The 14,892-nt window shown below is 63.2% G+C and overlaps 1 protein-coding gene across 2 annotated transcripts; it reads left to right on the top strand.

Annotated features, from left to right (window-relative positions):
• Positions 1-1,330: 1,330 nt before the first annotated feature.
• WDR54 (WD repeat domain 54) lies at positions 1,331-12,379 on the top strand. 2 transcript variants are annotated; one of them, XM_058024270.1, is made up of 11 exons: positions 1,331-1,382; positions 6,070-6,277; positions 7,380-7,442; positions 7,541-7,607; positions 9,737-9,793; positions 9,865-9,992; positions 10,664-10,764; positions 10,844-11,006; positions 11,961-12,035; positions 12,121-12,252; positions 12,288-12,379. In XM_058024270.1, exons 1-10 carry the CDS (start codon positions 1,363-1,365, stop codon positions 12,250-12,252), a joined length of 1,014 nt encoding a protein of 337 aa, XP_057880253.1. In that variant the 5' UTR covers positions 1,331-1,362; the 3' UTR covers positions 12,288-12,379. The 2 variants fall into 2 exon arrangements, with proteins under 2 accessions (XP_057880253.1, XP_057880252.1); XM_058024269.1 differs by lacking the exon at positions 12,288-12,379 and having other exon boundaries at positions 12,121-12,271.
• The last annotated feature ends 2,513 nt before the right edge of the window (positions 12,380-14,892 follow it).

Below are 14,892 nucleotides of genomic sequence, written 5' to 3' on the forward strand. Positions count from 1 at the left end.
GAGGGGTCCCTCACCTGCCGGGCCACGGCCGCCAGCGCCACCTCGGCCAGGACGCGCTGCAGGAGCTCGTCCAGGAGCGGCTCCACGTCCAGCGGCTCCGGCGGCTCCGGGGACGGGCTGGGCTGCGGCGAGGGGCGGCCCGAGCCCCGCGGGGAGCCCCGCCGGGACGGCCGCGCCCGGGGCTTGTCCTGCTTCGATCGGGCCCCGGCGCCGCGGGACTTCCCCTTCTGTGCGGGGACAGAGGCACCGAGAGATGCTGTGTGCCCCGGGAGCGGCCCGGTGTGTCCCAGTGCGGCCCGGTGTGTCCCGGGAGCGGCCCGGTGTGTCCCAATATGGACCGGTGTGCCCCGGGAGCGGCCCGGTGTGTCCCAGTATGGACCAGAGTGTTCCAGTATGGACTGGTGTGTCCCAGTACGGACCGGTGTGTCCCAGTACGGCCTGGTGTCTCCCAGTATGGACCAGTGTGCCCCGGGAGCGGCCCGGTGTGTCCCAGTACGGACCAGTGTGTCCCAGTATGGATCGGTGTGTCCCAGTATGGACTAGTACACTGTCATGCAGCCCAGTGCACCCCAGTATGGACCAGTGTGTCCCAGTATGGACCGGTGTGTCCCAGTATGGACCGGTGTGTCCCGGGAGCGGCCCGGTGTGTCCCAGTGCGGACCAGTGTGCCCCGGGAGCGGCCTGGTGTGTCCCGGGAGCGGCCCGGTGTGTCCCAGTATGGACCAGAGTGTCCCAGTACGGCCCGGTGTCTCCCAGTACGGACCGGTGTGCCCCAGGAGCGGCCCGGTGTGCCCCAGTATGGACTGGTGTGTCCCAGTACGGACCGGTGTGCCCCGGGAGCGGCCCGGTGTGTCCCAGTATGGACCAGAGTGTTCCAGTATGGACCGGTGTGTCCCAGTATGGACCAGAGTGTCCCAGTGCGGACCGGTGTGTCCCAGTGCAGCCCGGTGTGCCCCGGGAGTGGCCCGGTGTGTCCCAGTATGGACCGGTGTGTCCCAGTATGGACCGGTGTGTCCCAGTATGGACCAGTACACTGCCACACAGCCCAGCATGGCCCCTCAGCTCATCCCAGTACATCCCAGTATAGCTCAATACATCCCAGCCCACCTCAGCATGGCTTCCCAGTACATCCCAGCTCATCCCAGTACATCCCAGTACACTCCAGTATAGCCCAGTCCCTCCCAGTCCCTCCCAGTCCATCCCAGTTCCCCCCAGTCCCTCCCAGTCCATCCCAGGCCATCCCAGTCCATCCCAGTCCCACCTCCGCCATCTCCGCCCCTTTGGCGTCCTGGGCTCCACGGCAACGCGACGTAATCACCGTGCGCCGGTTGCCTTTACGTCATCACGCCGCGACGCGTCTCCATGGCGGCGGCAAGCACCGGGTGAGCGGGGGGGGGGGCGGGAACGGCGGGGAACCGGGGGGGACTGAGGGGAAACCGAGAGGGAACCGGGGGGAACTGAGGGGAAACCGGGAGGGAACCGGGGGGGACTGAGGGGAAACCGGGAGGGAACCGGGGGGGACTGAGGGGAAACTGGGAGGGAACTGGGGGGGACTGAGAGGGAACGGGGGGGGGCTGAGGGGAACCGGGGGGGACTGAGGGGAAACCGGGAGGGAACCGGGGGGGACTGAGGGAAAACCGGGAGGGAACCGGGGGGGACTGAGAGGGAACGGGGGGGGCTGAGGGGAAACCGGGAGGGAACCGGGGGGGACTGAGAGGGAACGGGGGGGGACTGAGAGGGAACCGGGGGGGTCTGAGGGGAACGGGGGGAACTGAGGGGAACCGGGGACATTGAGGAGGACGGGGGGCGCTAGAGGGGAACAGGCGGGCACTGAGGGGAAACCGGGGGGAACCGGGGGGCACTGAGGGGAAACGGGAGGGGACCGGGGGGCGCTGACATTGAGGGGAACGGGGAGAACCGGGGGGCACTGAGGGGGGGCAGGGGCACTGAGGGGATCGGGGGGCGCTGAGAGGAACCGGGGGAGAACCAGGGTCACTGAGGGGGGACGGGGGGGGCTGAGGGGAACCGGGGACATTGAGGGGGAACGGGGGGCACTGAGGGGAACGGGGGGAGAACCGGGGGGCACTGAGGGGAACCGGGAGCACTGAGGGGAAACCGGGGAAGAACCAGGGGCACTGAGGGGGCTCGGGGGCACTGAGGGGAACCGGGGACATTGAGGGGGAACGGGGGGCGCTGAGGGGAACGGGGAGAACCGGGGGGCACTGAGGGGAACGGGGGGCACTGAGGGGAACGGGGAGAACCGGGGGGCACTGAGGGGAACGGGGGGCGCTGAGGGGAACGGGGGGAGAACCGGGGGGCACTGAAGGGGAACGGGGAGAACCGGGGGGCACTGAGGGGAACCGGGAGAACCGGAGGGCACTGAGGGGAACCGGGAGCACTGAGGGGAAACCGGGAGAGAACCGGAGGCACTGAGGGCGCTCGGGGGCACTGAGGGGAACCGGGGGGCACTGAGGGAGAACCGGGGGGCACTGAGGGGAACAGGGAGAACTGGGGGGCACTGAGGGGAACCGGGGGCGGGACGAGCAGGGCGTGGGGCTCGGGGAGGGCTCGGGGAGGGCTCGGGGGGTCCGTGAGGTGGGGCTGGGCTGGGGTCCCTGGCACAGGAGATCGGGCCGGGGGTTGTGGGGGGCGCTGGGAGGGGAGAGGAGTGGATCTGCCCCCAGAGTCCTGGATCTGCCCCTCTCCTCCCCTTGATCTGCCCCCTGCCCCCTGGATCTGCCCTCAAACCCCTGGATCTGCCCCCCCTCCCCTGGATCTACCCCCAGACCCTGGAGCTCCACAGACCCCGGAGCTCCACAGACCCCCTGGGAGCTGTCCCCCACTCTCCCGGATCTACCCCCAGCCCCCTGGATCTTCCCCCTGCTCCTCTGGACCTACCCCCAGCCCCCCTAGATATACCCCCAGCCCCCCTGGATTTGCCCCTCTCTCCCTTTGATCTGTCCCTCCCCTGCCCTGAACCTACCCCCAGCCCCCCCATCCTGGAGCTCCCCACACCCCCTTGGATCTGCCCCCGGCCCCCCCAGATCTGCCCCTCCCCATCTGGACCCATCCCCAGCCCCACACCAGCCCCTCCTGAATCCTCCCCGTTCCCTCCCCACCCCTCAGATCCGCTCCGGCCCCCCCTGGCGGTGCCCCCTGGTGCCCCCCGGTGCCCGTTTGTGAAGGTCTGCCCGAAATGAACGGGTGATGAATGATTTTTGGGTGCAAAAATAACCAACAAAAGGCACAGGGGTTTTGCAGTAACAAATCAACAAGGTGCAGTTTTATTGATTATAACCACAGCTAAATATGCGTTTGGTGAAGGGATCCGGGGAAGAGAAGGGTAGGACAAGGAGAAAAAAGGGAGGAAAGGAGGTCAGGGAATGGGGTGTAGCTACCAAAACGTGATGTCTTCGGGGTCCCACCACCAAAACTCGCTGGTACATGTCTTGGGGAGTACTCAAAGGGCAGTTGGACCGAACCCCAATATTTATACTGTTCTTGGTTGGGGGAAGGTGGCTGAAATTAGGTTTCCATGGCGGGGAGAAGAGTAGGAACAGGAGGGAGGGGTGAGACAGTTCCATTGTTTTCATGGCCGAATGCTCACAGGTAAGGAGGTTGCCATGGGGGTGTCAATAGGGTGCCAGAGGGGTTCTTGGTTCCTTGATGAGGGCATTCTCATCTCTGTTGGTCCATCACGGTGGTTGAAGACAGGCAAGAGGGGTCTTCTCATGGAGCGGGGGGGAGCCACCCCAGAGCTCAGTCCAGCCAGTTCAAGGGTTTGGAAGAAAGTCCACATCCATTGTCCAGAAAAGGGCAGCATGTCCCCTTCGAGTGTTCTGCAGACACCACCTGTGAACACTCTAGAGAAGCAGGAGACTTCCTTTCCTGTTGCTTTCTGATGCAAGGCCAGGCGACCTGGTTCTGAGGAAATGGCACGGCGACCCAAACTCTCCAGGGTCACTCGGGCCAAGAACACACACAGACACCAGTATGGCGGACGGTTCAAGGCTTTTATTGTCTTGTCTCGTCGGGTTTTATACTGGGAAAGTTTTTTCTCTACGTCAGGGGGTCTTACCTTACTGTAATTGGTTAGTAAGGAGTCGGAAGTTACTAATGTTAGGGGGGACTACATTCTTGGGTGATCCTTTATCACTAGGCGTTAGGGGGAGAGGAATCCTGCTGCTTTCCGTGACATTGCGACATTTTCCGAGCGCCCAACCCTATCTACTACAGGAAAGTTTCTTCTCTGCGTCAGGGGGACTTACTTTACTGTAATTGGTTAGTAAGGAGTCAAAAGTTACTAATGTTAGGCGGGACTACATTCCTGGGTGATCCTTTATCACTAGGTGTTAGGGGGAGAGGAATTCTACTGCTGGGGAGAGGAATTCTACTGCTTTCCGTGACATTGCGAGATTTTCCGAGCGCCCAACCCTATCTACTACAGGAAAGTTTTTTCTCTACATCAGGGGGTCTTACCTTACTGTAATTGGTTAGTAAGGAGTAGAAGATTACTAATGTTAGGGGTGACAACATCCTTGGGTGATCCTTTATCACTAGGCGTTAGGGGGAGAGGAATTCTACTGCTTTCTGTGACATTGCGAGATTTTCCGAGCGCCTGACCCTATCTACTACAGGAAAGTTTTTTCTCTACGTCAGGGGGTCTTACCTTACTGTAATTGGTTAGTAAGGAGTCGAAAGTTACTAATGTTAGGGGGGACTGCATTCTTGGGTGATCCTTTATCACTGGGCGTTAGGGGGAGAGGAATTCTACTGCTTTCTGTGACATTGCGAGATTTTCCGAGCGCCCAACCCTATCTACTACAGGAAAGTTTTTTCTCTATGTCAGGGGGACTTACTTTACTGTAATTGGTTAGTAAGGAGTCAAAAGTTACTAATGTTAGGGGGGACAACATCCTTGGGTGATCCTTTATCACTAGGAGTTAGGGGGAGAGGAATTCTAATGCTTTCCGTGATATCGCCAGATTTTCCAAGCGCCCGACTCCATCTACTACACTTTCCCAACCGGCTCAGCAGCTTTAACCCTTCGGCAGTTATTGGAAAAAAGGCTCCCAGTATTCCCAGTTAGATTGTGCCTGGGCCAGTCTGACCCTCGCTGCCAGGCCAAAGGCAGCAACTGTGGTGTATCACCCCAGAGATACCTTGGCTTGCTGGTGGTTGCAGCTGGGCACTGAACAAGTCCAGGCTTGTTAGGAACCCCGCTTACCTCAGGAGGAATGGCTTCAGGCGATGGTGAAGAGAAAAAGGAGAGGATTCTGCTGGAGGGTTTAATGTCCAGAGGTTTATTCCATGGTTACAGAGGTCTGAACGTGAGGAACTGCTCCAACAGAACAACCGGCCACATGGTCTGATCACCTTTTTAAGCTCAGGGACAGGGGGAGGGGAGGTACAGGTGAGCCACCAACCAGGTGAGAGGGGCAGGGTCTCAGGGGAAGATGACACCCAGAAAGGCCAATGACCCCTGGGCATAGGGGCACCCTTTGAACTTGACCAACCACAGCTGGAATGTTGAGCCTGATTGACAGGACTCACTCAGCAAGGGGGAAGGGAGAGAGGCACAGGCACACCTGGGGGAATGACCTGGAAGGCCAAAATGGGGCATTACAGCACACCACAACAGGCAGTCTTTTCTCATGACAATTATGAGGCAAAAACATGAAGGATTTTCACATGGACTTGTACCCCGTGCCCGCTGTGTGCCCGCAGGCCGTACCGGCGGGAGCGCAGCCTGGCAGGTGAGCCACCAACCAGGTGAGAGGGGCAGGGTCTCAGGGGAAGATGACACCCAGACAGGCCAATGACCTCTGGGCATAGGGGCACCCTTTGAACTTGACCAACCACAGCTGGAATGTTCAGCCTGATTGACAGGGCTCACTCAGCGAGGGGGAAGGGAGAGAGGCACAGGCACACCTGGGGGAATGACCTGGAAGGCCAAAATGGGGCATTACAGCACACCACAACAGGCAGTCTTTTCTCATGACAATTGTGAGGCAAGAAACGAAGGATTTTCAGATGGACTTGTACCCCGTGCCCGCTGTGTGCCCGCAGGCCGTACCGGCGGGAGCGCAGCCTGGCACTGCGCAGCAGCAGCTCCGCCCTGTACAACAACCTGGCCGTGCTGTGCCCGCCCGGCCGCGGCCCCGCCTTCGGCGCCGTGCACGGCTCCAGCCTCAGCCTGCTGGGCACCGAGGGGCACCCGCGGCAGCTGCAGGCGCGGGGAGGGGGCTCTGCCCTCAGCACCCCCCTGCTGACACAGGTGAGGCGCGGGGACAGCCCGGGCTGGGTGCTGATGGCAGCGGGCAGGGGGTGGCACCTGGGTCTGGCACCGCCTGGCACTGGGGAGGGGGCGTGGCACAGCCGGGGGGAGGTCGTGTCATAGCCCTGGCACTGAGTGGGGGTCGTGTCACAGCCCTGGCACTGAAATGGGGGTGGGGGGGGGTCGTGTCACAGCCCTGGCACCTCCCTCGCACTGGGGAGGGGTTGTGGCACAGCCCTGGCGCTGGGGAGGGGTCGTGTCACAGCCTTGGCACCTCCCTGGCACTGAGTGGGGGTCGTGTCACAGCCCTGGCACCTCCTGGCATTGGGTGGGGGTTGTGTCACAGCCCTGGCACCCCCTGGCACCTTCCTGGCACTGGGTTGGGGTCGTGTCACAGCCCTGGCACCTGCTGGCACTGAGGAGGGGTCGTGTCACAGCCCTGGCACCTCCCTGGCACCTCCCTGGCACCTCCCTGGCACTGGGTTGGGGCCGTGTCACAGCCCTGACACCCCCTGGCACTGAGGAGGGGCCATGTCACAGCCCTGGCACTGGGTGGGGGCCGTGTCACAGCCCTGGCACTGGTTTGGGGTGTGGGGTGTTCAGGATCCTGGGGGGCTCCGAGTGTGGGCAGGGGAGGGGAAGGAGCCCCCTGAGGGGTCTGGGGGGATTTGGGGGGTCCTTGAGGGCACAGGGATTGACCTGGGGGGCACCAAACACACCTGGGGGAGGGGCTGGGGGCTCCAGGAGGAGACTGGGGGGGCTCCTGTTTCAGGAGGGGTTTGGGGGGCTCCAGGAGGAGATTGGGGGGGCTCCTGTTTCAGGAGGGGTCTGGGGGGCTCCAGGAGGAGATTTGGGGGTTCCTGTTCTCGGGGCAGGAATTTGGGGTTCTGGAGGAGCATTTGAGAGGTTTCAGGCCGGGATTTTGGGGGGTTCTCCGGGGGAAGACCCCCAGGAGGTGGGGTTGGAGGACAGCGGGGTCCCTCAGTGTCCCCAGGGGAGGACAGGGGGGTCTGTCAATGTCCCCATGAGGGAACAGGGGGGTCCCTCAGTGTCCCCAGGGGAGGACAGGGGGTCCCTCAGTGTCCCCTCTGTGTCCCCACAGGCTGCATGGTGCGAGCTGCCATCGCGGGTGCTGCTGGTGCTCACGTCCCAGCGTGGGGTGCAGGTGAGGCCTGGGGGTGCTGGGGGGTCCTGGGGGGCACTGGGGGGGTCCTGGGTGTCCCCCTGTCCCCCCAGAGTGTCCCAGCTGTCCCTCCATGGCAGATGTACGACGCTGATGGCTCCACCATGGTGTTCTGGCACGCCCTGGATGTCCCAGAGCTCCCAGCAGGTGAATCCCCCCGAGCCCCCAGCCCTGGCCAGGCCACCTCTGACCCTGTCCCCAAGTGCCACCTGCCCAGGGCTGGGAGTCCCCCAGGGATGGCACTGCAGCCGTGCCAGGGTGGGAATTCCAGCCCTTCCTAGGAGGGAATTTTACCAATGTCCAACCTAAACCTCCCCTGGCACAGCTTGGGGCTGTTCCCTGTCACCCTGTCCCTGTTCCCTGTCACCCTGTCCCTGTTCCCTGTCACCCTGTCCCTGTTCCCTCTCACCCTCTCCCTGTTCCTCTCACCCTGTCCCTGTTCCCTGTCACCCTGTCCCTGTTCCCTGTCACCCTGTCCCTGTTCCCTCTCACCCTCTCCCTGTTCCTCTCACCCTGTCCCTGTTCCCTGTCACCCTGTCCCTGTTCCCTGTCACCCTGTCCCTGTCCCCTCTCACCCTGTCCCTGTTCCCTGTCACCCTGTCCCTGTCCCCTCTCACCCTGTCCCTGTTCCCTGTCACCCTGTCCCCTCTCACCCTGTCCCCTCTCACCCTGTCCCTGCTCCCTGTCACCCTGTCCCTGTCCCTCTCACCCTGTCCCTGTCCCCTCTCACCCTGTCCCTGCTCCCTCTCACCCTGTCCCTGTCCCTCTCACCCTGTCCCTGTCCCCTCTCACCCTGTCCCTGTTCCCTGTCACCCTGTCCCTGTTCCCTCTCACCCTGTCCCTGTTCCCTCTCACCCTGTCCCTGTCCCCTCTCACCCTGTCCCTGTTCCCTGTGTCCCCTCCTGGCAGGAGTTGTGCAGAGCCACAAGGCCCCCATTTGTCCAACCCTTCTGTCAAACCCTAAAACTTTTCTCCAAATCCATTTCCCACAGGCCCCGATCCCCCTTTGCTCCAGGCCGAGCCCCTTCCCCACCTCCTGCACACCAACACCTCAAAATCTTCTTGTGACAGAGCCAAAAATGTGCCAGGACTGGGGTGTGACCCCCAATCCCTGTCCCACAGTGACACAAACCTGTTCCCATCCCCAGTCTCTGTCCCAGGGTGACACAAACCTGTTCCCATCCCCAGTCCCTGTCCCAGGGTGACACAAACCTGTTCCTTGTCCCAGGGTGACACAAACCTGTTCCCATCCCCAATTCCTGTCCCAAACCTGTTCCCTGCCCCAATCCCTGTCCCACAGTGGCACAAACCTGTTCCCATCCCCAATTCCTGTCCCAAACCTGTCCCAGGGTGACACAAACCTGTTCCCATCCCCAGTTCATGTCCCAGGGTGACACAAACCTGTTCCCATCCCCAGTTCCTGTCCCAAACCTGTTCCCTGTCCCACAGTGACACAAACCTGTTCCCATCCCCAGTGCCTGTCCCAGGGTGACACAAACCTGTTCCCTGCCCCAATCCCTGTCCCAGGGTGACACAAACCTGTTCCCTGCCCCAATTCCTGTCCCAAACCTGTTCCCATCCCCAGTTCCTGTCCCAAACCTGTTCCCATCCCCAATTCCTGTCCCAAAGCTGTCCCAGGGTGACACAAACCTGTTCCCATCCCCAGTCCCTGTCCCAGGGTGACACAAACCTGTTCCCATCCCCAATTCCTGTCCCAAACCTGTCCCAGGGTGACACAAACCTGTTCCCATCCCCAGTCCCTGTCCCAGGGTGACACAAACCTGTTCCCTGCCCCAATCCCTGTCCCACAGTGACACAAACCTGTTCCCATCCCCAATTCCTGTCCCAAACCTGTTCCCATCCCCAGTCCCTGTCCCACAGTGACACAAACCTGTTCCCATCCCCAATTCCTGTCCCAAACCTGTTCCCTTTCCCAGAATGACACAAACCCGTTCCCTTCCCAATTCCTATCCCAAACCTGTTCCCATCCCCAATCCCTGTCCCAGGGTGACACAAACCTGTTCCTTTCCCCAATTCCTGTCCCACAGTGACACAAACCTGTTCCCTGCCCCAATCCCTGTCCCAGAATGACACAAACCTGTTCCCTTCCCAATTCCTGTCCCAAACCTGTCCCTGGGTGACACAAACCTGTTCCTTTCCCCAGTTCCTGTCCCAAACCTGTTCCCATCCCCAATCCCTGTCCCAGGGTGACACAAACCTGTTCCCTGCCCCAGTTCCTGTCCCACAGTGACACAAACCTTTCCTTTCCCTTCCAGCACATTCCGTGTTTGCCCGAGGCATCGCCGCTGCCGGCGGCCGCTTCGTCTGCGTGGGTGAGCCCAGGTGTGGGCAGGGGGGTGGCCCTGGGCTGGCCCAGCCCCTGCTGACCCCCCTGAGCCCACAGGGACATCCTTTGGGGCCGTGCTGGTGTTTGACATCCCCCCTAAAGGGACCAACGTGACGCTGAGCGAGGTCCTGGAGCAGCACCGGGATCCCATCACCGACATGGCGGCCGAGCAGGGCCAGGCCCCGGTAAGGGGGGACAGGGGGACCCTGAATCTCATCAGGGACATCTTCCACTGTCCCAGGTGGCTCCAAGCTGGTCTTGGACACTTCCAGGGATCCAGGGGCAGCCACACCCTCACAGGGAAGGATTTCTTCCCTAAATCCCACCCAAATCTCCACTTCTCCTGTGGGAAGCCATTCCCTGTGTCCCATCACCCCATCCTTTGTCCCAAATTCCTCCCATCTCTCCTGCAGCCTCCTGGAAGCTCCCAGGGCAGGTCCCTGCAGACTCCCCAGGCACTTTCCTCCCACTCAGCACTTTCCCTGATGAGTCACTGAACTTTCCTTGCTCTGGGATCCCCAAGGAATTCATCCCCCAGATGCCATTCCCGAGCTGCAGTGTCACCATGGGGACACGGAGCTCTTGTGTCACCTCCCACTGCCACCCCGGGCTTTGCTCCCAGGCTTCCCAGGACTGCACTGGGGCATTCCCAGGGCCGGGAATCCTCACAGAGGGAGGGAGGGGTGCCCTGATCCTTCCTCAGAATCCACCCTGGCCTGGCAGCCTGGGCAGGGCCGGGCGAGTCCCAGCCCATCAGCTCTTCAGGAGCTGTCCCAGCTTGTCCTGGTGCCCGTGGGACAGTGCCATCCCCAAGCGGGGACACCGCCCGGTGTCCCTGAGCCGCCTGTCCCCACAGGACGGCGCGGGGGACCTGGTGACAGCCGATGACTCGGGGACGCTGTGCCTGTGGAGCAGCGGGGAGGAGTTCGCGCTGCTGGGGAAGATCCCGGGCTCCGGGTGAGCGCCGGGGGTGCCGCGGGGTGTCGGACACGGGGCGGGGACAGCCCTGCGGTGGTGACACCGGCCCCGTGTGCAGCTGCACGTGCTCCTCGGTGGCGCTGTGGAACGGGATCGTGGCCGCGGGCTACGGGAACGGGCAGATCCGGCTGTGGGAGGCGGGCTCGGGGCGGATCCGCGCCCAGCTCAGCGCACACGCCCGCTGGATCTACGCCATCGACCTGGCACCGCTCACCGGCAAGGTACGGGGGGACGGGCACAGCTGGGGGCACAGCTGGGGGCACCCAAAGCATCCCATGCTGGCATCCTGCCCAATATCCCAGCCTGCATCCCACACCGACATCCGCCTGGCATTCCAACCTGAAATCCCAACCTGACATCCCACCTTGAATTCCATCCTGAAATCCCAACCTGGCATTCCAACCTGAAATTCCAATCAGGCATCCCACTTTGAATTCCATCCTGAAATCCCAACCTGAAATCCCAACCTGGCATTCCAACCTGAAATTCCAATCAGGCATCCCACTTTGAATTCCATCCTGAAATCCCAACCTGAAATCCTAACCTGGCATTCCAACCTGAAATTCCAGCCTGGCATCCCACCCTGACATCCCACCTGGCATTCCTACCTGAAATCCCAACCTTTCATCCCACCTTGAATTCCAGTCTGAAATCCCAACCTGCATCCCACCCCAACATCCACCTGGCATTCCAACCTGGCATTCCAATCTGAAATTCCAACCTGGCATCCCACCTTGAATTCCATCCTGAAATCCCAACCTGGCATTCCAACGTGAAATCCCATCCCAACATGCCAACTGGCATTCCAACCAGAAATCCCAGTTTGGAATTCCATCCTGAAATCCCAACCTGACCTCCCACCTGCCATTCCAACCTGAAATCCCAACCTGGCATCCCAGGTGGATTCCTGTCCCAGAGTGACAAGAATTCCAACCTGAAATTCCAACCTGGCATCCCAGGTGGATTCCTGTCCCAGAGTGACAAGAATTCCAACCTGAAATTCCAACCTGGCATCCCAGGTGGATTCCTGTCCCAGAGTGACAAGAATTCCAACCTGACATCTCAACCTGGCATCCCACTCCGCATCCCACCTGGCATCCCAACCTCAAATCCCACCCTGCCAGTGGCGCTGCCACCTCCGTGGTGTCCCCACTGTCCCCCTGCTCCCCTGGCAGCTGCTCTCGGGTGCAGAGGATTCCTTTGTCCACGTCTGGAAGCTCAGCAGGGACCCGGACAGCGATGACATCGAGGTCAGCCCGGGCTTGGGACAGGGACAGGGGACAGGGATGTGGCCCTTGGAGCTGTGGCCATCCTCGGGATCCGCTGCCCCCGCAGGTGCAGCACTGCCACGCCGAGTGTGTGACGGACACTCAGGTGTGCGGCGCCCGCTTCTGTGACCCTGCTGGGGACACCTTCGCTGTCACCGGCTACGACCTGAGCGAGATCCTGTGCTACGGCCCCGCCTGAGCCGGGACAACGGGAACGCCGGGAACGCCGGGAATGCCGGGACAATCCACCGGGAATGCCGGGACAATCCACCGTGGGTGAGGGCTGAGCACAGACCCCCCCCTGCAGCCCCGGCCGGGATCCCCCCCGTGCCCCCCGAAACTCTCCCGAGGGCCGGGAGCGGCTCCCGCAGCCCCGAGGGGATCCTCGCATGGCTCCCACCGGTCCCGAGGGGATCCTCGCATGGCTCCCACCGGCCCCGGGATCCTCCTGTAGCTCCCACCGGCCCCGGGATCCTCGCATGGCTCCCACCGGCCCCGGGATCCTCCCGTGGCTCCCACCGGCCCCGAGGGGACCCTCGCATGGCTCCCACCGGCCCCAGGACCCTCCCGTGGCTCCCACCAGCCCCGGGATCCTCGCATGGCTCCCGCAGCCCCGAGGGGATCCTCGCATGGCTCCCACCGGCCCCGGGATCCTCGCACGGCTCCCACCGGCCCCGGGATCCTCCTGTGGCTCCCACCGGTCCCGGGATCCTCGCATGGCTCCCACCGGCCCCGGGATCCTCGCGTGGCTCCCACCGGCCCCGGGACCCTCGCATGGCTCCCAGCGGCCCCGGGACCCTCCCGTGGCTCCCGCCCTTCCCGGAGGGCGGCGTGGCTGGGAACGGAGCCGGCTCAGACGGGAGGATCCCGGCAAACCTGTGCTGCCTGCTGCTCCTGCCCCCAGAGCCCAGCCCGGTGTGCGGCATCTGCCGGGCACAGCTCCTGGGGAGGGCACAAAATGGGGGACACAACCCATGGGGACACGGGGGACATGGGGCATCGTGCATCCCAACCCCCCCAGGATCCCAAAGCCCCGTGGGATGCTGCGGTCCCATGGCAGCTGGCCAGATGTTTGCGATGTTTCCAGCTGTGCTGCGGGGCTGGAAGGAGCAGCAGCAGCTGCAGCGGGACCCCAGAGACAGCCCCAGGTCCCCCCCCCGATGTCCCCGAGCCCCCCACGGGAGCTGAGGTGACCCCGGGCTCTGCTCACAGGGAGGGGGAAATGGGGGGCTCAGGCCCTGAGCTGGGGGGAACCCCCCGAACCCCTCCCCACCCCTCCTGTCGGGGGGTCTCCCCCACCCATAAATGATCCCCCCACCCTTTATGTCCCACTCGTGTCCCCCCAATGTGTGGGTCAGGTCCCCCCATTTTCTGTTCTCCCCACAATAAATCCACCCCAGTGAACCCCCCCCGTGTCACTCCTTCCTGGGGGGCTCAGCCGGGTTTGGGGGGGCTCAGCAGAGTTTGGGGGGGCCCAGCAGAGTTTGGGGGGCCCAGCAGAGTTTGGGGGGCTCAGCAGGGTTTGGGGGAACCCAGCAGGGTTTGGGGGGGCTCAGCAGGGTTTGGGGGGGCCCAGCAGGGTTTGGGGGAACCCAGCAGGGTTTGGGGGGGCTCAGCAGGTTTGGGGGGTCCAGCAGAGTTTGGGGGTGCCCAGCAGAGCCCGGCTCCGTTACAAAAAGCTTTATTAAAGGTTAAAACAGCCGCTGCTGAGGTGGGGGGGCCCCGCTCCGGGCCGGGTGGGACCCCGAGGCCGGGGGGGGGGGGGGGCCCCGCTGTGCTCCTGGGGTAAAAAAGTGTAAAAACGGTAAAAGGGTTGTGCAGTTCAGCCGGGGGGAGGGGACAGCGACAATGCCACACCCCCGCGACAGGGACAATGATCCCTCCCCCGTCCAAGGCACAGAGATGAGCCGGGGGCTCTGCAGCCACACAAGCACCCAGGGACCCCTCCCCGCGCCCACCCACCCACCCACCCACCCGCCCGCCCTGCTCACAGCTTGGACCCCCCCGTGAAGACGGGGGGAAAATACAGCACCAGAGAGCCCTACGGGGGTGGGGACCCCCCAGAAATGAAAGGGGGAGCGGCAGAGCCCCCGCTGCCCGCGCGCCCCCAGCCCCAAACACTGCTCGGTCAGAGGTAGCACCAGCCATGGGGAGGGGGCCCTGCCGGGGCAGGGGGCTCAGCACGGCCCCCCCAACCCTCACCGGGGAAAGGCACGGTGGCACCGGGGGGCTGCGAGCCGGCAGAGCCTGTAAACAGCCGGGGACGGGGGGGTAAACAAGCCCTTGGGGACCCCCACCCCGGCCCAGCCCCCTGGTCAGTGCTCTGGGGGGGGTCCCAGGGCTGAGAGCCACAGCCTGGGCTGGGGGGGTCCTGGGCCAACCCCTCTGTTCAGTGTGGGGTCCCTGGGAATGAGGGTGGGGGTCCTGAGCCCCTCAGCCCAGCACAGGGACCCCCAGCCCTTCATGGGAGCCCAGGGCCCTCAGCACAGGGACCCCCAGCCCTGCACAGGGACCCCCAGCCCTTCATGGGACCCCTGGCCCAGCACAGGGACCCCCAGCCCTTCATGGGAGCCCAGGGCCCTCAGCACAGGGACCCCCAGCCCTGCACAGGGACCCCCAGCCCAGCATAGGGACCCCCGGCCCTGCATGGGAGCCCCCCAGCCCTTTATAAAAGCCCCAGGCCCAAGCCCCTCACTCCACACAGGGACCCCCAGCCCAGCTGAGCCCCCCAAGTCAAGTGTGGGGGTCTCAGGACCTGACCCCCCAGCCCATCCAAGCCCCCCAGCCCCGAGCCCCCCACTCACCACAGGGACCCCCAGCCCAGCTGAGCCCCCTCACC

Source organism: Melospiza georgiana, chromosome 5, assembly GCF_028018845.1.
Source record: "Melospiza georgiana isolate bMelGeo1 chromosome 5, bMelGeo1.pri, whole genome shotgun sequence".
NCBI classification, from domain to species: Eukaryota; Metazoa; Chordata; class Aves; order Passeriformes; family Passerellidae; genus Melospiza; species Melospiza georgiana.

What these genes read in the sequence shown, in the direction of transcription:
- WDR54 (XM_058024270.1), top strand. Translation starts at nt 1,363, where the DNA reads ATGGCGGCGGCAAGCACCGG. An exon ending in CGGCCGCTTCGTCTGCGTGG is followed by an intron (nt 9,794 to 9,864) that starts GTGAGCCCAGGT and finishes CTGAGCCCACAG; the next exon opens with GGACATCCTTTGGGGCCGTG. An exon ending in CGGACAGCGATGACATCGAG is followed by an intron (nt 12,036 to 12,120) that starts GTCAGCCCGGGC and finishes CTGCCCCCGCAG; the next exon opens with GTGCAGCACTGCCACGCCGA.